At 37.6% G+C, this 21,329-nt stretch overlaps 2 protein-coding genes across 5 annotated transcripts; one reads left to right on the plus strand and one right to left on the minus strand.

Moving 5' to 3' along the window:
* Window positions 1–203: 203 nt before the first annotated feature.
* LOC104805558 (14-3-3-like protein GF14 psi) lies at window positions 204–2,554 on the minus strand. The gene is made up of 5 exons (XM_010530166.1): window positions 2,448–2,554; window positions 1,241–1,750; window positions 1,022–1,144; window positions 638–754; window positions 204–457 (listed from the first exon to the last, which is right to left on the minus strand). The coding sequence occupies exons 2-5, from the start codon at window positions 1,721–1,723 to the stop codon at window positions 389–391; spliced, it is 792 nt and encodes a 263-aa protein (XP_010528468.1). The 5' UTR covers window positions 1,724–1,750; window positions 2,448–2,554; the 3' UTR covers window positions 204–388.
* A 307-nt stretch (window positions 2,555–2,861) lies between these two features.
* On the plus strand, window positions 2,862–20,859 carry LOC104805559 (HEAT repeat-containing protein 5B). 4 transcript variants are annotated; one of them, XM_010530168.1, is made up of 49 exons: window positions 3,020–3,092; window positions 3,344–3,425; window positions 3,510–3,717; window positions 4,008–4,114; window positions 4,552–4,788; window positions 4,903–4,992; window positions 5,073–5,160; window positions 5,606–5,670; window positions 5,883–5,987; window positions 6,320–6,409; window positions 6,528–6,608; window positions 6,873–6,941; window positions 7,673–7,798; window positions 8,234–8,337; window positions 8,942–9,074; window positions 9,157–9,263; window positions 9,825–9,926; window positions 10,071–10,238; window positions 10,376–10,462; window positions 10,609–10,702; window positions 10,803–10,871; window positions 10,961–11,083; window positions 11,463–11,531; window positions 11,633–11,737; window positions 12,097–12,185; window positions 12,522–12,678; window positions 13,300–13,449; window positions 13,591–13,640; window positions 13,754–13,853; window positions 13,934–13,990; window positions 14,079–14,146; window positions 14,610–14,703; window positions 14,944–15,128; window positions 15,296–15,440; window positions 15,540–15,608; window positions 15,897–15,953; window positions 16,059–16,145; window positions 16,227–16,355; window positions 16,428–16,631; window positions 16,726–17,163; window positions 17,301–17,366; window positions 17,568–17,665; window positions 17,823–17,919; window positions 18,002–18,164; window positions 18,549–18,859; window positions 18,952–19,086; window positions 19,178–19,342; window positions 19,424–19,549; window positions 19,717–20,859. In XM_010530168.1, exons 3-49 carry the CDS (start codon window positions 3,609–3,611, stop codon window positions 20,557–20,559), a joined length of 6,411 nt encoding a protein of 2,136 aa, XP_010528470.1. In that variant the 5' UTR covers window positions 3,020–3,092; window positions 3,344–3,425; window positions 3,510–3,608; the 3' UTR covers window positions 20,560–20,859. The 4 variants fall into 4 exon arrangements, with proteins under 4 accessions (XP_010528469.1, XP_010528470.1, XP_010528471.1 ...); XM_010530167.2 differs by lacking the exon at window positions 3,344–3,425 and having other exon boundaries at window positions 2,862–3,092; XM_010530169.2 differs by lacking the exons at window positions 3,020–3,092; window positions 3,344–3,425; window positions 3,510–3,717; window positions 4,008–4,114 and having other exon boundaries at window positions 4,723–4,799.
* Window positions 20,860–21,329: the final 470 nt, after the last annotated feature.

Genomic DNA, 21,329 nt, shown 5'->3' on the forward strand with positions numbered 1-21,329 from the left:
CGCGGATGTTTATCTAGTTTGTTATAAAAATATACATATTAAGAAGACATATATGAATTACAAAAATCACAAAAGGCTTAATATTTATATAAATATATCAAATTTTAATAATTAAAATTTATATAAATATTCATAAACATCATAGATTTGTTGATTACAAATATTTTGTAGAGGTCTTACATATGTTATATAAATACTGAAGATGAATTCGGTAGTCGATCTTTGAAAGGCAGAAATTTATATTGGGGGAGGTTCACGTGTTTGTGAATAAACTATCTGTAACAAAACCAATGAAAGAGCCTGATATAACCATAACAAAAGTCTCAAGTGTTTGTCCTATAGTAATAGTAACCCCATAATCATTACCTGCTCCCCTTCTTCTTTTGTTTTACTGCTTTTGTTCATCACCCTCTGCACCTTCAGGCTTCGCTGATTCCTTGATCTCATCACCCTCATCCTATCCAGTAGGAGCGATCACATCAGTTTTTTTTTAACAGCATGGCCCAGAAATTGGTTTATCTTGATTAATTAGCTGTTATAAGATTTGTTCTGGTCTAATTTCTTCAGTGAAACCTGTGAAGGGTTACATCAATTGGAGAATACTGTTAAATAAGTGATGATGAGCAGTGAGACTTACAGTGATGTCGGAAGTCCAGAGCGTGAGATTGTCTCTGAGCAGCTGCATAATCAGGGTACTGTCCTTGTATGATTCCTCACCAAGTGTATCCAACTCCGCGATAGCTTCATCGAATGCCTGCACCGTAGAATAAAACAAAAACAAAAAAAGAGTTCATACGATTATTAAATGTGGTGAAAGATGAACGATTAGCGATGGAGAGTTTTGTAATACTCAATAGAGAATACGTAAAACCAGTAATGTAAGTTATTACATGAAAATAAACATTAAACAGACTGATGGTATTACTTGAGCATTGTTTCATTTTTCACACCCTGGAAAAAGTACTTAAGGTCTGCAGAATGGTAACAAGCAGAATATACTTCAGCATACGGTGAAACAAACCTGCTTGGCAAGGTTGCATGCACGGTCAGGCGAGTTAAGGATCTCATAGTAGAAAACAGAGAAGTTAAGTGCAAGACCCAGCCTGATGGGGTGAGTGGGAGCTAACTCAACAAGAGCAATATCCTGCATCCAGTGGATAGACAACAAAATCAATATAGAAGTGTGACCGAAAACGATACCTTAGGTTGTAAAGAACAGTTAAAAGTGACATTCACTTGCCTGAGCAGCCTTGTAAGCCAACAAAGTGCTCTCAGCAGCTTCCTTTCTCTCAGCCCCAGCCTTAAACTCGGCAAGATACCTGTGGTAGTCACCCTTCATTTTAAGGTAAAAGACTTTAGATTCAGCTGAAGAGGCAGCCGGAATGAGATGAGAATCGAGAAGGTTCAAAATCCCTTCGCAGATCTTGCTAAGTTCAGTTTCAATCCTGCCCCTGTAATCCTTGATGATAGCAACATGATCATCATTTCCTTTGCTCTCTTCCTTCTGCTCAATAGAAGAGATGATCCTCCATGAAGCCCTTCTGGCTCCAATAACGTTCTTGTAGGCAACAGAGAGCAGATTCCTCTCCTCGACCGTGAGTTCCTCCACATCCACAGTCTTGGCAACCTTCTCCATGAATTCAACCATTTCCTCGTAACGTTCAGCCTGTTCGGCCAATTTTGCCATGTAAACAAACTCTTCCCGTGATGACCCAGTCGACATCTTGGATATACAGCTTTAGTGCAAAACCTTCACGCAGACAAACAAAACAGGTTAAGTAACTGCAGAGGAACAGCATAAACCTTAACCAACCAGTTCAACTCTTTGAAAACTGAACCAAATCACTTGCACCAACAGGAATTCGCCGTAAGCCCAGTTATAAATTCAAACTTATACATGCAACGAGTTAACGGCACAAGAAAAGGGTGCAGATTTATATCTGCATGCTCAAGGTCATATCGGAAGCTAATATCATCAGATCTAAAATGAAAAACAAAACAGGTTAAGTAACTGCAGAGGAACAGCATAGACATAATCCATCAAAGCGTCATTGTAATTGTATGCATCTCAGACAACTTGTTCCTAAACCACCAGTCCACCGAAATTGTGAAAAGCTCTTCTTGCGGAAACAAAAAACATTATTGGACTGGTCAACAAAGCAGCTATATCCAACAGAAAATCTCAGAAGATTTAGATCCGAGGAACGTTGTCTGAAAAATCTGCCACCGAATCCAGCAAAATGAATCCTTTCGGGAAAATTAAACCACAAATGCACTCGAAAAGCTACAAAACCCTAAAATCATCACATCGAATCGAAAAAGGCTGAAACACAGTACGATCCGATCATCCAAAATCGTTGAAACGATCAGACAGATCTCATTATAACCACATTCAAACATCAATTCCAACGGACACGGGAAGATTAGAGGAAAAAGCAAGCGTTCACCTTTTTGTCAGGAGATCGGATTCAAATGCTAGGGCTTCGAGAAATGCAAAGAAATTGGGAGATGAAAAAAATTGCTGATTTCCTGATATATAAAATAAATAAAAAAACTAAAATAAATATATTTGGAGGCTGTGACTAAAGAAGACGCCCCACAAAACCTTGACAACAGTTGGATTCTGAGGTTTTGGGAGATTGATGCGTTGATCTGCCACGTGTCTTTTTCTGATTGAGATCTATTATCGGTTTACACACAACTAAACCGGTTTTGTATTGTAAACCAATTAATCGGTTTAATTTCGGTATTTTGACCCGACCCGGAAACACGACCCGGCTTTTTTTCTTCTTAGTCCGAAAGATCCGCTACGGATCCCTTTATATTACAATGGCCTTGTCTTAGTTACTGTTTCTCTTATTTCGTCACCGTCTTCTTTTTCCTCTGGATCTGGTCCTTTCTATGTTCGTCTTTCTCACTGTTCTTGAATGGCGAAGAGTAGCGTGAGGGATAACTTTCCTCTGTCGCGATTCGGCGTTCTTGTGGCGCAGCTGGAGTCGATCGTGGCTTCAGCATCGCAGAAATCCCCTGATCCTCTACTCTGCTTCGATATCCTTTCTGATCTAATTTCCGCCATTGATGATGAGCCCAAGGTTTCTCTCTCTCCCTCTCATCCGGTCTTTAGTACTCGGGGTTTGTTCTTTGCCGTTTTTTTTTCATTTTCTTGAAATACCATTTCAAATTTCAGGCTTTGCTGATTTTCGTCTGTTTTTCATCTCCTAATCGAGTTCTCTTGCAAAGATCATGTCTTTCTTTGATTAGCTTTTCCTTTAGTTTATTGCGGCGCTGCAGTTTCCTGCTAGCCAAATGGCAGTTCACAAAAGATGTTTTTTTTTGTTCCAAGATTCAGGGAAGTAATTTGGGTTCGATGATGTAACTCCCGCCTCTCCGTTCTTTGCAACTTGAACTTGATTCCTCGGGAAAATGTAGAGATAAAGACTTTATCTTGGATCATTATACTTTAGAATATGTGCCCTATTGAATGGCTGATCAACTAATATGATCCCCAGGAGACAATACTGTTGGGACAAAGAAAATGTGAAGATGCTTTATATTCTTTAGTCACTCTTGGCGCCCGGCGACCTGTACGTCATTTGGCGTCAGTAGCCATGGTGAGAATAATGTCAAAGGGTGATAGCATTTCGATATACTCAAGAGCAAGCAGTTTACAAGGGTTTCTCTCTAATGGGAAGCGGAACGATCCTCAACGAGTTGCCGGTAGGTTGCAACTTTTAAAAATTTCAGACAAATTGTTAGTGCGGAAATATTATATGATATGACTTTCTGATTATATTTGGAAAGTTGATAGATGTAAGTCACCCTCTCGTGTTGCATTTAGTTAAGCATTTCAAGCATCTGTGTACTTCATCCAGTCCATATTGTCATCTTATCATTTAGTTTGGTTCACCCACTGGAAAATTTTGATATCAATTTTTTCCTTTCTGTGTTTCGGTCTTTTATTTAATTTTTCTGTTGTCTCCCATGTTAACAAAGAGAGCATTTTGCAGGTGCTGCCCGATGCCTGGGAGAGTTGTATCATCATTTTGGGAGAAAAATTACATCTGGTTTGTCTGAAACAACAGTTATCGCATCAAAGCTGATGAAGTTTCATGAGGTGTGGTCAGATGATATTTGAACTCTTCTATGATTTGGAACAGGAGATTTGAATGGTTCAGTGTCTAAATATTTTTTTTTAACAAAATGTTAGTTTTCTGTGTTCATCAGTCCAGTGAACTGCACAGAAAAACTGCATTCTCCTAAAATCTTGAAAATATATGGCTATGACAGTTAAGGTTTGGCCTTTGAACTGTTGTTGCTGTCTCTGAAACTGGTCACATCTGTAAGATATGACTTGAGCTGAACAGGTTTATATTTTTTACTTCCTTTTAAATCTGATGCCTTAGTTTGTCAATTGTTGAAGTTATTTTCCTGAACCTGTGTTTTTTTGAAGAATAATAGCGTGGAGTATTTCTTTGGAATTCCTTGACATCATAAGGAAGTGGAATGAGCATTGGGCTGCGTCTGAATCTATTCTCTTACCCCTTGTTTCAGGAATATGTGAGACAAGAAGCCTTTCTTTTGCTTCAGAATGCTCTGGAAGGCTGCGGTGGTACAGCTGCTGCCACTGCGTATGGTGAAGCATTCCGTCTCATCACACGATTTGCCACTTTGGACAAATCTTTCGTCGTAAGAATAGCTGCTGCTCGTTCTTTGAAGGCTTTATCCAACATTGGAGGACCAGGTCTAGGTACTAGTGAATTTGACACTTTAGCCTCTTGCTGTATCAAGGTCAGTCAAATGTGGGTAGCCATTTCTATGTTTCTTTTGCATGTTTTTTGCTCTGGCTTCTTGGCGCTGATATTTTGTCTTGGGTATTCTGCGTTGCCTCTCAATTCCTGATAGGGTCTTGAAGATTCAGTATCATCCGTCCGGGATGCATTTGCCGAGGCCCTGGGCTCCCTGCTTGCTCTAGGAATGCATCCTGAAGCTCAAGTACATATATCTTACTGGAAGTTTTCTTCATTCTGATCTTCAATGTTTTCAAGGTAATGGATTTTTGCTTTTCTTGCTAGGTCCAACCTAGAGGTAAAGGTCCATTTCCTCCAGCAAAGAAACTTGAAGGTGGTTTGCAGAGACATCTTATTTCACCCTTCACCAAAGGTAGTTTTATGAGTTTATAGTGGCAGAGTTTGTAGTCTCTTTAAGTCCTTATGATAATATGATATCTACATTCTACCTTGGTTCATCTCTGCACAAAGTTCTTACATTTTAAGTGGAATTCCCTTTGAAATTGCAGCAGATATTGTTTGACTCCCTTAAACACAAAAAAACTGATTGCGCTGCTATTTTGTAGACGCCTGCCAAATCAAACAAAGAAAATAATAGCATGCAGCATGCACACTAGGGGCAGAACTGCCCCTGATCTATTATCGTCTGAATACAGTTTCCTCTTGTCGAAAATATTAACCTTTGCTGACAGCTGTGTTAAAGGTTTTCATCTCTTCTATGGTTATGCATGGAGGACATTGGTTCTATCTTCCCTGGTTGGAATGTTTCCCTTTTTCTCCACACATCTCACTTATTCTGAAAATTGCTTAAAATTCAGCATCTGGATCTCGGGTGAAGGACATCCGAGTTGGTTTGGCTCTATCATGGGTGTTCTTTTTACAGGTAAACAGTGGAAAATATTTGTGTTGTTCTCATCGCTGGAATAATTGTTGCATAAGTCTTGCATTCTTCTGCTTGTAGTATAAATATACCTTAGTATCTTGTATGTATGTTCGAAATTTTGCTTTGGCTGCACCTGTTTAGTGTTAAATAATATGTACATGTTTGCATTATGTCCTCCTTTTTATAAGATTTTCTTTGGGTACAATTTGCAGTCCGTTAGAATAAGGTATTTGCATCCAGATAGTGAATTTCAAGGCTATACTTTACAAGTCTTGGAAATGCTACGTGGGGATACTTCAATTGATGCCCACACACTGGTACTTCTTTGGTTTCCTTGCAACTCTAACACTTTCATTTTGTCTAGATAGAGTTATTGACTTCGTTTTTGTTAACGTTATTTTCCTTTTCTTTTACACATTCTCTTCACGCAAGCTGGTGTTATGTTCTAAAATTAGGGAGTACTTTTGAGTTCTCAACAATTGCTTCAGATACTATTGAAACAGTTCATTTCTTTTGTACCTATGGCAAAATAGAAAGTTTAAGCTCTTCTAATGGATTTGTGTGAAGCTTAGGGACTAGCTCTTGGCACGACGATTAATATAATACTCTGCTTGAACAGATTGGTTCATGAATTTTCTCCTTTTTGAAGGCATGCGTTATTTACATCTTGCGGGTGGGTGTTATTGATCAAATGACAGAACCTACCCAGAGGAGCTTTTCAGTTTTCATGGGAAAGCAGGTTTTGCTGAGTGACTAAACCATTCTTTATATCCCGAGTGGAGCTGATTTATTTGCAAGTTATTAGCTTTTATTGTGCCATAACAATTCAAGTGACAATGTTCCTTAAACAAATGCAGCTTCAGAAATCAGATGCTACTCCATCTATGAAAATTGCTGCTTTACGTACTTTGTCATTTACATTGACAACGTTGGGGGAGGTAATACCATTTTTAGCTTAACTCTTCATGTTTTACTTATCAATTAACTGGCTGTGTTTTATTGTTGCAATCTAAGCACCACTCTTGGATATTCTAGTAACTTTCCAAGTACAAATGCTGAGAATTTCTTGTCAATTCATATTGCTTGTAACTTGTCAAGTAGAGGCATCAAGATTCCTGTGTCGTGCATTGTATACGGACCTTATTTTGCCTTTTTATGCAGAATTATTTATACTCCTACTGGGCATTTTGGTTGACCTGCAGGTACCCCAAGAATTCAAAGAGATTTTTGATGACACAGTTGGTGCAGCATTGTCACATTTTTCACACCTTGTAAGCTTCACTTATCTAGTTACCTTATTATTATACTTTTTGTGGGCTTGAGTTGTTTCTATTTGATACTCTGCATTCTTTGGTAAACATATTCGTATTATTTCCTATAGATTTTCTCAGATTTTATTATTCACATTCAATGCTTAGTTTCTTTTCCCCACCATTTTGTTCCTGTCCGTTAGAAAAAATGATGGTTTGAGAGTTTAGAAAATCCTAAAAATAATTTTTTTTACTGTTATACTAATTGAAAGGTGTCCAATGTTTTCTGCGAGCAACAACTCGATCTAAAATTGTTTTACCTGCATTAATACCCTGTGCTAAAAGTTAGGATAGAAGGACCTTCTACAAAAAAGCTAGGGTGATTGCATTAATCAACTCTGGTCAAGAAATTTTCTGATTGCCATTTGATTTGTAGTAACTTCATTTGTTTTGTTTCATTCGTATACAATTGTACATTGGCATTTATGTTTTTCCTTTTTAAAATGAATTGTGAAACTTGTCTTAGTGGTGCAAGTTTTCGTCGGTGATGATTGAACAAATACTAAGGAAACAGTATCAGGTTTTCTAGTTCAAATTTGGCATGCATGCATCAATGACTGGGTGTAGTGGGTAAACTGGGGAAACACTTACAGGAAGCGCATATTCTGTCTGTAGAACAAAATAAAGAAGGAACCTGAAAGTCAATAAAGTTTTATGTAATTATCTGCTAAACCATAAAATTAATTGACCAGGTGCGTGTTGAGGCTGCTTTGACATTACGTACCCTAGCTGAGGTTGATCCTACCTGCGTTGGTGGGTTGACTTCGTATGGTGTAACCACTCTCAACGCTTTACGAGAAAGTGTATCTTTCGAAAAGGTAATATTGTTCTGTTCCATGTGAATTCATTTGTTTTTCTTCTTCTTCTAGTATCTCTTGAGTGTACGATTCTCTCATTGTCTAATGTATTGTCAATTGCTATTTTCTATTAGCATGCATACATGGAAATGACCTGCTGTGCGGTTGAATAGGATGGCTTCTGAGTTATTAATAACAGGACCTACTGCATCAAATAGCCATAGTTCCATTTCATGTCTTTTGATGCCTCTTGCCTTTTTCTACAACTGTCCATTTTTTCTGAATTGTAAAAGAATGAAAAGGGGATCTTCTTTTTCGGAGATAAATACCCATCTGTAGGCGATTCTTATTTTCTTCTTCTTTTGTTCCATGCTGTCTTGTTTTTTTTTCTTCATGTTTTTTCCTCTCATTTTCCTTTTCTCGAAGTCTTATATTCACCATTTTTATTGTCTCCAGGGTGGCAACTTGAAAGCGGATCTTGATTCCTTGCATGGGCAAGCTATAGCTTTGGCTTCTCTAGTTTCCATATCTCCGAAACTCTCCCTTGGTTACCCTGCTAGGTAAGATTTTTTAAAGTCCCAAGTTCATATCTTATTTGTACTCATGCACAACATAGTCAATATTATACCCGTTCCAATAAGTAATTGCTACCTCCCTTTTGATTTTTTCCCCAAATAACGCTGGGTACTTAGATTGTTTGTATCTAGATGCTATTATGCGTTAATTGGTCAATTTTTCCCATGAAGATTAGTTCATTGTGTCAACACACATAACAGTTGAACCTATCACTTGTTTCATTCTTGACATGATCTGGATATTGTGCTTACTCTTTTGTTTATTGGCACAAGAAAGAACGCTAGTTAATGAGATCCTCTCTCTAAGAATCCGTCGGAACTCACATACTTTGACCTATTTTTTCTAGACAATAAGTTATATAAATGTTTCACTTGTTCATGTTTCCTGTCAAGAAATGGAATTCCTGTGCGAAATATGTCTGTACTGTTGGCAGCTACTCTCTTTTCCTTTTATTTTGATTCTCATGTCCAACGAGTTGTAAGAGGAACAAGAGACAATGTCTGCAAGGTGCTACCTAGCCATTTTCTTAACACTTCTGTGTATCTGTTCATGTAATTCTTATCCTTCTCTTCAATCTCTTGCATGAAGATTGCCAAAATCAGTTTTTGAAGTTTCAAAGAAGATGCTAACAGAATCGAGGAGAAATGCTATGGTTGGCTCAAGTGAAAAGGAAGCCGGATGGCTGTTGTTGTCATCACTATTAAATTCTATGCCTCTGGAGGTAGTAGTAGTTCATCTTGATTTCTCCTAGTTTAGTGTCGGCAGTGTGTATGACTAATTGTCATATTATTTGTTGTATGTAGGAACTTGAAGATCAAGTTTTTGATATTCTATCCCTGTATGCTGACCTTTTTACGGGGGATGTGGAACATTTAGTCAAACATCATGCAGACTTAATATCTACATTAAGGTAAGTGGTCCTGAGTTTCTTTGTAGGCGTATTTTATCATTGCAAAATCCAAAGTCTGAATATTTTTTGTTTGAGTTATAATTTATATTAGCTTTTCAAACAGCCAAAGGTTGATGTATTGGCAATTCCTTTGCTTTGAAGAACATGGATCCGGTGTTTTTAAAATAAATTATTTACTCACTGCAAAGTTAAAAAAATATTTGATTGTTGATAACTTGCTCCTTTCTGAGCACTCAACGGAGAATCTTTTTCTTCATTCTGTTACTATTGTCTGTCACAAACACATCAACATCATGTACTATATTCTGCTGCCGCTTAAACAGTTGGACATCTAGTACTATATTTTGTCTATATAAGTCATGAAGAACTGGCTCTAGGGACAATTGTTAAAATCTTACCATGCATGAATTACATCGCATTTGGCTTTGAGTTTGAGTACAATGAGTAGTCATTCTCCATGGTTGCTATAACACTTAACTGGGATAATTGCGTTGTGTCAAGAACCTAACTAATCTTTTGTCTTGCAAATAGTAAAATCATCACTGATCTCCCTTATCGCAGTGTTTGGTCTGCTGCAATTGACGCACTCGCAGCTTTTGTGCGACGTTTTGCCTCATCCAATGATGGTATTTTACTTCAACCAGTTCTTGTTTACCTTAGTAGGTATGACTTCTTTGCACTTTTTCCCTACGGTTTTTTCACTGTGTTAGTTGGTGTTAATTTTTACTATCAGTTTTATGTGGAAACACAGTTCTTTTTCTCCTCGTATGCATGATAATTGAATTAACATCATCTTGTTGGAATCAGGGCATTGTCTCATGTATCTGCAATAGCTGGCAAACAGTTACCTGATATCAAGGCTCTTGTGGACATACTCATTGCTAGGGTGTTGATTGCTTATCAATCCATCCCTGACCCCTTTACCTATAAAAGTGAGCATCAACAAATTATTCAGTTATGCACAGCACCCTATAGGTAATTCTAAATTTTCGCTACTAAATGGTGCTTTTTATTTTAATCGTTCTTTAACTTAATGTGAAAATCATGGTTAGAAACTGATTCTTTGTCATTCACTAAAGCATAAAATTCTGCTCTTTTTGTTGAAATGGAAGGGATCCTTCTGGGTTTGAGGAAAGCTCGTGTTTGAAGGCACTCCTAGACAGAAGAGATGCATGGCTGGGTCCTTGGATTCCTGGAAGGTGTGTAAATCATTTGTATACATTATTTTACTCTTCCGAAGACAGTAGCATTTGGTTGCATACAGTTCTCTTCCATTTCTTGAATATGCTTTGGCTACTCCCCTCTAGGCGATGCCTAAATCCCTGATTTTGTTTTTTTTATCCAGGGATTGGTTTGAGGATGAACTTCGTTATTTTCAAGGTGGGCAGGATGGCCTACCACCAAGTGTATGGGAAGATGAAGTTTCTAGTTTTCCTCTAGTAAGCTTCACGTTCTTTCGAACAAATATTTGTTTCTCATCAGCCATAGCTGCCGTTGTTATTTATTCTAAACTCTTTGTGTGTAATTTTTGCCATGAAGCCAGAGACAGTAAAGAAGACTGCAGTTAACCAGATGCTACTTTGTTTTGGTACCATGTTTGCCTCTCAGGTACAAATTTTGCATTTCGAGTCAGATTTCATTGCTTTGTCGTGGCTTCTGATATATCAATTGTCTAAAACAGTGGATTTTGGTTACAGGATAGTAATGGAATGCGTCAACTACTTTCAGTTATTCAGCAGTGCATGAAAGCTGGAAAGAGGCAACAATGGCGTGCAGCAGTCTTAACGAATATCTGTGTGGGGCTCCTTGCTGGATTAAAGGTGTTTGCCAAAATTATCTGAGAGTTTAGTATATTCTTTCAGAGACTAGTTTGTAAGATAGTCTATGACGTTTTGGGCTAGGGTAAACCATAATTCCGGTTGTGTGGAAAGTTTAAAAAGTATGCATGAAAAGCCATTATATATGGTTAAAGAGGATCATCTATGATTTTGATCTAAATATGAAGCATATAAGAGTTTGTGAGTTGAAAAGGGACAAGCAACATTATGAAGCGATATAAGGGCTAACCATCTGAACGAATCAACTCGATATGAGGTGCATGATCGTTAGCTTTATGTTACCTGCCACATAAAAATGTTATAAAGCGAAGATAATTTGCTGCCATTACTTGTCAAGTTTAATGTGTATTCGTTTTTTCAGGCTTTGCTTAATCTGCACCCTCAACCATTAGAGCCAGAAGTATTAAGTACGGCTCAAACCATTTTTCAGGTACCGTATCTCGAGTGAAATGCCAGCTAGTTCATAATAATGGATTAGAATCTCTTTTTTTCTCTTGCTGTTTAATTTATTTGGTGCTCTGATTGAACCAGAATATTTTGGTAGAGGGAGATATATGTGCATCACAACGTAGAGCAGCATCTGAGGGTCTCGGCCTTCTAGCTCGCCTTGCAAATGACATCTTTACAGCAAGAATGGTCTGTCCACAGTGCAATCTCTGCAAAACAGTCTTATGTGTGTTCATCTTTATGCTCCTTAAAAGTTGGATGCTTATAATGCTAATAAAATATTCACCATGTAAAAGTTGAATGCCTATAATGCTAATAAAATATTCACCAAGCAGTTATAATAATATATGTGAGACAATGCATTTTCATTGCCGCAACATTGGTGTTCTATTTTTGTTCTTCTTTTGCTTCTTCAGCTATTTTCTAATTGCTAAGTTTTTATGTACTGCCTCTCTTGTTTGGCTTGTTCTATTTTATGTTTAGGGATTTTGGAGACATGAAAAACCATTTCTGCTTAATTTCTAAAATATTTTCATGGTGGCAAACAGACAAGAGTTCTTCTCAACGATCTCAATGGGATAACAGATCCAAGCTATAGTGGATCTATTGCACTGGCACTTGGCTGCATCCATCACAGGTTGAAATAAGCTTTCTTGTACGTTATTTTTAATATGTGCTGAATACACTTATGGGGAATATTTGTTCTGATTTGTGATGCTTTAACAGCTCTTTAGTGAATTGGTGGAAGCAGGCTTCTGTCTCGAACATTTTGTTTATTGTATGCTGAATATCATTAGAATTGATTATTCAGAGAGTTTGAATATTCAATGAGTCTATGTCCCTATTCATGTTGTTTTACTGACATTTAAGTTAATTTTCATCACCTTGTGGACCCATTGTTTTACATCTTGGAAGCACTTTGTCATGGTAATCTGTTATATTTTGTAATTTTTTTGTTATGTATGTCTTACAGTGCAGGAGGAATGGCATTGTCCACCTTAGTACCCACTACTGTTACCTCAATCTCTTCCATGGCCAAAGCTTCTAATCTTGGTCTACAGATCTGGGCTTTGCATGGACTTCTGTTGACCATTGAAGCTGCTGGTTTGTCTTTTGTATCTCATGTTCAGGTAAACAACTTTTAACTATTTAGGCTTTCATGTAGATGTTTTCATGTTGTATTTCTGGAAACTCCCCTAGTCTACATATTCCAATTTTTTCAAACAGGATCTGATTAGGCCCCATTAGGATAGAATAAACACAATCTCAACATCATTAAATGTTTATATAACCCTCAGTTTTAAGCTGTCCTTTTGTAAATAATAAAAGTCTTTTAGTTCTTCGAAGGATTAAGTTTGGTAAAAGGGTAATTTTGTTTGTTTAGCCCCAGCTGTTTCATGTCACTTGTTCTTTTCTTTCTTTTTTTAACTATATTTTTTTTTCTTTGTTAAAAGGAGCCCTGTTAATGTGTTTGGGCTGTTTATTATTTGTAGTAACCAGCCTGAAGTCAAACCCTGTCTATATATTATTGGGTTATTGTATATGATCTGAACTCCATTAAGCTTCATGTAGACAGGAATTCTTAGGTAAAAACAAAAGTCTCAATCTATATCTATGATGTTTGATAGAGTTTGCAATCGTATGTAAGATGCTTCATAAACATTGTCAACTATAGGTGGGGCTTCACTATCTGTAAATTTTGGAATTCCTTATAATGTCTTAGTGTTATCGTTCTGGTTTTCCTTTTTCAGGCAGCGCTAGGACTTGCCTTGGACATTCTGTTGACTGAAGAAAGTGGATGGATTGACCTTCCACAAGGCATAGGGCGTCTTATTAATGCTATTGTTGCTGTTCTTGGTCCAGAGCTTGCTCCCGGAAGCATTCTTTTTACTCGCTGCAAGGTACTATTCTAGAGCTTTCCACCTTGTAGTTTAGTAAAGTGTGCGTCTTATAAGGTATTACCTGTTGGAAAAGGTGAATAACTGTGCATGAATTTGTGGAAGTGAGCCATTTTTCGTATTCTAAAATTAAGTTTTGTGTAGTCTGTTGTTGCAGAGATTAGCTCCTGGCAAGAAACGCCAACACTTCTCGAGTATGTTAACGCTTTGTTCTTTATTAAATTCACTTTGATCCTTATGTATATTATACTGCTTAATCAGCTTATGTTCTGTCAAGATTATTAGTCAATCACCTATAATTTTTCAGGAGCGTATGTTTTACCCAGCAGCTTATTCTATTTGCTCCCCAAGCTGTTTCGGTGCATGCCCATGTGCAGAATCTTCTACTGACGCTGGCATCAAGACAGGTTTTCTTTGTCTCTTGTTTTCATGTGACTCTTGCAGCAGGGGTCTTTAATAAAAGCTAGTTGTGATTTTTGTAAAACAGCCAATAATAAGGCGACTCTCTGTATCTACCCTTCGGCATCTAATTGAAAAAGACCGGGTAAATGGCATCTTTTTGTCCTACGAATTATTTAATTTAATTCTCCAATTGTCAACTTAATGTACTCTTTTGCTGTTTGGTCTTCCAGTTTTCTGTCATTGATGAGCAAATAGAAGATAACTTATTTCAGATGTTGGATGAAGAAACTGATTCTGAGTAAGTGATTTGTTTGTTTCCCTTTTCTTAATATGGTAAACAAATAAATCCGTCATCCTGCAGAAATCTGATATTTTTATGTAGTTCTATTCTTTGTTGAACTTGCATGGCTGATAGAGTCTGAAATCCATTTGGTTAAGCTAAAAGACATAATGACTTCCAGGTTTTGCTTAGGTTAACGTCTTTTGTTTTGGCTTACGGATTTTGGAGGCATTTATATATGTCAGGGTTTTGTTTCACGAGTGGCTTCTTCTCAGATGACCTAAATCTTGCAAGTTCAGGTTTCTCATTTTGTCGTAAATTGTTTCCCAAAAAAGGAAAATGAAAACCAAACGAAACTAGCACATCTGTGCAAGTTTGTGTCTAAATATCTATGAGGAATTGTTCTATGCAAAGAGCTTCTACAAACCTTAGTATTTTTTCACTATTTCTGTACTCTCATTTACTTTTATTGTGCTTGTAGGATTGGGAACTTGATACGTAGTACTTTGACACGCTTGCTTTACGTAACTTGTCCATCACGTCCATCTCGGTGGATATCAATATGCCGTCGCATGGTAAGAGTAAATAACTTGTAGTATATCATGGTTTGGTTCTATATTGGACTTTCTGCTGCTTAGTCTTGTTCCTTTTAAATGGGACCATGAGAAATGTTTTTCTCACAATTGCCTCTGCTTTTGCTCAAAATTCTGCCCCCAAGTACTATCAGTTTTAATATAGACAGTTGTTTTAAGGTTGTGTATACTTATGTACTGTTATGGAGGAAACATTAACTATTAGTATTACCTTGCTGTCAGGTCCTTGTAGCATCTGCTGGAAGGAGTGCTGAAATGAACACTGCTGAAAATGATCCTGATGATACAAGAGCAAACTTTGGAGATGATGATGAAGACATGGTTTCTAGCTCTAGAGGGAAACAGTTTCATACCAATCCTGACAAAGACAAAACCCTAAGATATCGAACCAGGGTTTTCGCAGCTGAGTAAGTGAGACTGTTCTGTTATCCTTGTCGTGTTGTTTGTCCGAATGACCATCATGGAATCGGATAATGACATCTAACTGATATTGATTTCTTATCGACATAATGTATGCCTCTCGATTTCATGCCTTTTCATGGCTATCTAAGCGAAATTGAGTAATGGATTCTAGGTGTTTGAGTCTTCTACCGGAAGCTGTTGGGAAGGAAGCTGCTCATTTTGATCTAGCATTGGCTAGGAGACTGGCTGCTGATAGACAAAGTTCAGGTGACTGGCTGGTCCTCCACTTGCAGGAACTAATATCACTTGCTTATCAGGTGAAGATCAAACAACTAATTTGATAGATTACGATTTGATGTATTCTGCAATATGATTGGGATTAACTTCTAATATACATACATGTTTTCATTTTGTAGATAAGTACTATTCAATTTGAAAACATGCGTCCTATTGGAGTTGGACTTCTCAGTACCATCCTAGAGAAGGTGAGTTTTCTTGTAAATTTCTGAGTTACACGAGGTCCTTCCATTCCCCACAATTTTCCGTTTTTCTTCTCACATCTGGAGTTGCCTCTGTTATTTTTCCTCTCTATTTTTTTATATAATAATAAAAATTAGTTACTAACAAAAAATTAAGCATTTGTGACCAAGATTTTGCTGCAAGCTGTATTTACCTATTCGTTTGTTTGATGTTTTTTCCCAGCGCTACTAATTAGTATGGGTGCTATTCATCTATACATGAACTCTCTCATAGTTTTGTAATCCTTTGTGCAGTTTAATACAGTGGCTGACCCTGAACTTCCTGGGCATCTTCTTCTGGAACAATATCAGGTGCTAGGCTAATGTAGAATGCTTGCAAAAATCCTTCTCAACCAAGAAGGAATAACCTGATGATTTCTAGTGAACCCTATCATTGCTAATAAATTTAACATGCAGGCTCAACTCGTGTCAGCTGTTCGTACAGCCTTGAATGCATCTTCGGGCCCTGTTCTCTTGGAAGCTGGGTTACATTTGGCCACTAAGGTGAATATGAATATTTGCCATGATTAGTCTTTGTTTTTATGTGCCCAGGTGTCGCTAAGTGGATTTGTTGCATCATTACAGATAATGACCAGTGGGATAATAAGTGGAGATCAATTTGCAGTCAAACGAATCTTTTCGCTAATTTCACGTCCACTCAACGACTTCAAGGAATTGTATTATCCTTCATTTTCTGAATGGGTCACGTGCAAGGTGCATAAACCAAACACATCTTTTCATACTATGATTTGGCTTCAACTTACTAGACTTGTTCATGAAACATAGATCAAGATCAGGCTTCTTGCTGCGCATGCCTCGCTTAAATGTTATATATTTACATTCTTGAGAAGACACCATGGTGAGGTGCCTGATGAATTCGAGGCACTGTTGCCATTATTTTCCAAGAGTTCAGACCTTCTTGGAAGGTACTGGATGCAGATCCTAAAGGACTATAGTTGTGTTTGCTTATGCCAGAACCTCAAAAAAAGCGTGAGTGGATAACTTATATTCACATTCTCTTTTCTATGCTAGTGTTTTTATACCTTTCTTCCGTCTGTCTGATAAGCATTTTGATTGACTGCAGAGGTATTCGTTCCTAAATGAAATCCAGTTATATACTGTTACCCGAAGGTTGCAGCCTTGCCTGGAAGAGGCTTGGCCAGTTATTCTGCAGGCACTTGTTCTGGATGCAGTTCCTGCAGGACTTAGTACAGAAGAATTTTCAGCCAGGAACTTGGTATCTAGACACTGCATGGTTGAACTAGAGGTGGAAGATTATCAGTTTCTTTGGGGTTTTTCTCTACTTGTCTTGTTTCAAGGGCAACATCCAGTCTCTACAACACAAGTAATACCTTTTGGTTCAGCTAAAACAAAATATGGTGGAGATTTGAGCGCAGAAGAATCAAATTTCCAGGGCCTCAAGTTATATGAAATTGTATTACCAGTTTTCCAATCTCTTTCTGCTGAGAGATTCTTCTCCAGAGGCTTTGTTACCATAAGTATCTGCAAAGAGTTGTTGCAGGTATGTCTGGATTGATTATCTTTGACATGGATGCACTTTCATGAAATATTTTTTCTTCATTTTCTGCTTTGGCTTCTGTATACCTCTGTTTATCTCTTATCATCTATTTATTCACTTTCCCTTTGTAAATCGTGCAGGTTTTCTTATTTTCCTTTTATATGGACACTTCATGGGATATTCTAGCAATTCCGATATTGCTACAGGTAAATATTAGTTGATGTTTCTGAAACAGTCAATTCTAATTGGTAGCTGAGGACATAGAGCGTCATTTCCAGCTTGCATTTTCCAATCATGTTACACTCATATTTCGTATTCCTCTTCCATCAACTTGTATATGTATCATGCAACGGAAAAATGACATGCTTCACAACTGCTGATTAAGCTTGTTGAATTTATGTCTTTAGATTTTACAAAACTGCCCAAAAGATTTTCTTGACGTGGAGCAGTTTGCCTACATGACCATGGAACTCTGTCTGGGGCACCTTTTCAAAATTTTCAACAGGTGCACACTTTTCCATGATTCTGTGAAATCAATCAGAAGTCTGTGCTTATTGCTGTTTAGTTTTACTTGAAATTCCCGATGAACAATAAAGTCGAAATGCATCACAAATGTATCAGGAAGATACAGTAACAAAGATTTTTTTCTTTCCCTGATTCAGTGATCTTGCAGTTTTGCCAGATGATGCAATTTGGGAGGATCTGTTATCTCCATTATTTCTTTCTATAGACACCCTAGTGAAACGTTTGGAGTTAAAGGTGACTTTGAGACAAAAAAGGATTTCAGTTATCTATCGAATTTCTTACATCTAACTAGTGGATTGCTTGTCATATAAAACAGAATCATTTCAAGTCAGTACCTCTGGCTTTTGTATTAAGTGGGTATAAATGCATCCGACAAGCCTCAACAGACTCGTCCCTCTCAAAGGTTGTTGAGATTGTGAAGTCTGCTAATGGGTTACTGCAAGAACTTACCAGTGCCTTATCGCAAAACCCCGGTAGTGGTAAGAAATCTAATTCAATATTAAAGTGATGCATCATCAATAACAGATTCTATTATTTACGTCAGCTTGGGCCAGAGAAACTAGGGTTCTTGAATAACTAGCACTAGCCAAAGAATACTTGCCACACAAACTGACATTTCAAGAACCGGGATAATTTATTGTGAAAGAATGCAAGGATGGGAAGTTTTTAAGGATTAGAATTGGATATAATTCTTGTCTACTACTGATTAACTCCAGTTATGAGAAATGTTGAATTGATTCTGGCGGTACATCCACTAGAGATGATCTGTGAAGTTGATATGTACTGCAACTTGAATTCTTGTCTTCCTTATACAAACTGAAAAAGCTTCACTGAACTTCTCTAACCAGATAGTTTTGCTGCAGAGGCCTCTGATCTTCCCGGGGATCGGAGTGTGCATCTTAGTACGGTTTTGGGTGCGTGTCTGGACATGGTTGGCGAGCTCACTAGGGATTGTGTTGAGGGCATTCATCTTGTGGACAACAAAGGATCAAAACTACAAAAGCTCCTTCAGTTAAAGCTTGTGTTCTGTCTGGAACAACTTTTTTCACTGGCTAAGCTTGCATACGAGATTGATTTTCCAGGAGATGGAAGTCAAGACAATCTCATTTGCTTTTATGTCTTGAAGCCTTGCCTTGTCAGCTTTCAAACTGTAGTTAGAGATTCCAATTTGCAGGTAATTGAAGTTGTATCTGCTTGTTATATTTATTACTTCAACCATTATCTGTAAAGCTCCTTATGGAGTCTGTTCAAATATCTGAACTGCAGGTTCAAGCTACTGCATTGCAAGTGCTGAAAAGCTTGGTGCAGCATTCGATAAACCCAGAGGAAAAGAATTTTCTCTTCTTCTTTGTCGGAGAACTTATCGAGGATATTTTCAGTCTGATGAAGGGGACGGTTCAGGTTTTTCCTCTTCTTTTTCCAGTCTCACTAGAATTTTCATTGTAATAGTCTTCAAATACTGACTTCGTTAATCATTCTTTTCCAAAAATAGAGAACTATGAATAAGGAATTGGTGGTTATAGCGGGTGAATGCTTGCGGGTTATAATGCTTCTTCAGACGCAATCCGATGCTACCGAATATCAGAGGGGATTCATGAACCTTTTTCTTGAAGCGATTATTATGGTGTTCTCAAAGACATCAGATAGTTACTCCCAGGTACCATTCTCAACGCAAAAGTGTTAAAATAACTGCTGATAAGAACCTGTCATTTACATAGATTTCATCTATCGTTTACAGGAAGTTGTAGAGCTAAGAAATGCAGCTTTGCGACTTGTTACACATATCGCTCAGATGCCTTCCTCTTCCATTCACTTCAAGGACGTCTTGCTTTCACTCCCAACAACACACCGGCAGAAGCTTCAGGTTCTTTTTATTTACTAGAAATTAGGGTTAGGGTTTAATTCGTGTTTTAGGATTTTGCAATGATTAGGAAACTACAAAAAAAAAAAAACAGTTTCTGGTGGAATGTCGCATGCTTCAAAGCACTTGAAATAATTGTCCATTTAAGCTTCTAGTCATTTCTGTGGCAGGATATTATCCGTGCTTCTGTTACTCAAGATGCTATGGTTCCGAAGTCAAAACCCTTGATACCAGCAATGGACATCAAACTGCCTGCAGCACCCGTAATAGGAACACCCGAGAAGGTTACCTTGTCAGCTGCCTCGATTCTGAAAGCAGACACACCAGAAGCTGCTCCAACTTCATCCAATCAGATCAGCATAGAAGAAAGCAGAAAAGAAGAGGGAAATGATGGAGATGATGATGATGATGATGATTGGGACACGTTCCAGTCTTTTCCTGCATCCACTGTTGGAGGTTCTGATCCAAATACGGAAAGTGTTGCTGAAGAACCAGGATTGGCAGCCGAGGAGAGCTTATCTCCTGAAAATAACGAAGCAGAAGAGATTAATAATGCACAAATCTCAGAAGGGTCCAATGATCTTCATGTTGCATCAGATGCAGCGGCTGGTGAAAAGAGGGAAGAATCTGGAGATCAAACTTATGGAATGGAAGAAAAAAAAGAAGAAGAAACAGAACTTCCATCTGTAATGGGAGAGCCAGTTGCAAGCCAAGTGGATAAAACCTCATCTGATTATAAGATTGTTGAGAAAACAGAAGAATCACTGAAGGAGGAGGTGGAACCTAAGAGTCCCGACCTTGAAGAGATTGAACTCGAGGTCCAAGTTCAATCAACTGAGAAAGGCACACAGATTCATGAACACCCAGGAGACAGCCATGTAACTGAACTTCAACAATCTTTAGATCCTCAAGCTCCCGAAGAACAATCTCAGAAACACGAAGCCACCGAGACAGACAGAAGTAGTAGGCGAAGCGGAGGACATGTCGGAGATGATGAGGGATGCTATGGATAAGACAAAGGCTGAAAATGAAGACCAAACACAAAGAGTCATGGTGAGTAGGGAACACCAGTGACTTTATGTTACAGAGGCTTCTTGGAACATATTGAGGTATGTTGGTGAAACCATCCAATGTTCTTTCATTATTGTTTTCTTTTTTTCCGTCTTAAAATGTTGTTCGTCATTCTATTTTGTTTAAAATCGAAGAACTCCAAAACAGCGAAGCGGGACTTTGCATAGTTTAAGGTAATCTTTGAATTTTTACAATCTTGAACTTTTCTTTCTCTTTGTCGTAATTATTGATGGATTTCGAAATCTTCCAGTGCCTTGTGTTCGTAAACATGACATAATTTAGCGATTTGGGTTTTTGGAGTCATACCTTCGTGGGGTTATGAAGTAGTTCTGTACAAAGGTTTAGGCAAATCACGTAAATAGTGTCATATGAATTTCTCTAATACACTGACTTCAAAAAAATTACACCTGATACACCATTTTGTTGGTAAAATATCTTAAATATCCCGCATACACAAAAGACTAATTTACCTTCGTTCATTTTATCGGTAAATAAACGCATATATTATACTAATAAAACTGGTCGTAATACAAGTTACATAATAGAGTCGTAAAGGAAACGTTAATATTTTTACAAATTTTTTAAAAAATTCTTCTGACTGTCGAATGCTGCCATTGTTACGATTGTTTCAAAGTAATGATGAGTTTTTTTTTTTAAATATTTTTAACATTTGAATATAGAATCAAATGTAAATTGAGTAAAATCCATTGAT

This window comes from Tarenaya hassleriana, unplaced genomic scaffold (assembly GCF_000463585.1).
Source record: "Tarenaya hassleriana unplaced genomic scaffold, ASM46358v1 Cleome11, whole genome shotgun sequence".
Taxonomy (NCBI): domain Eukaryota; kingdom Viridiplantae; phylum Streptophyta; class Magnoliopsida; order Brassicales; family Cleomaceae; genus Tarenaya; species Tarenaya hassleriana.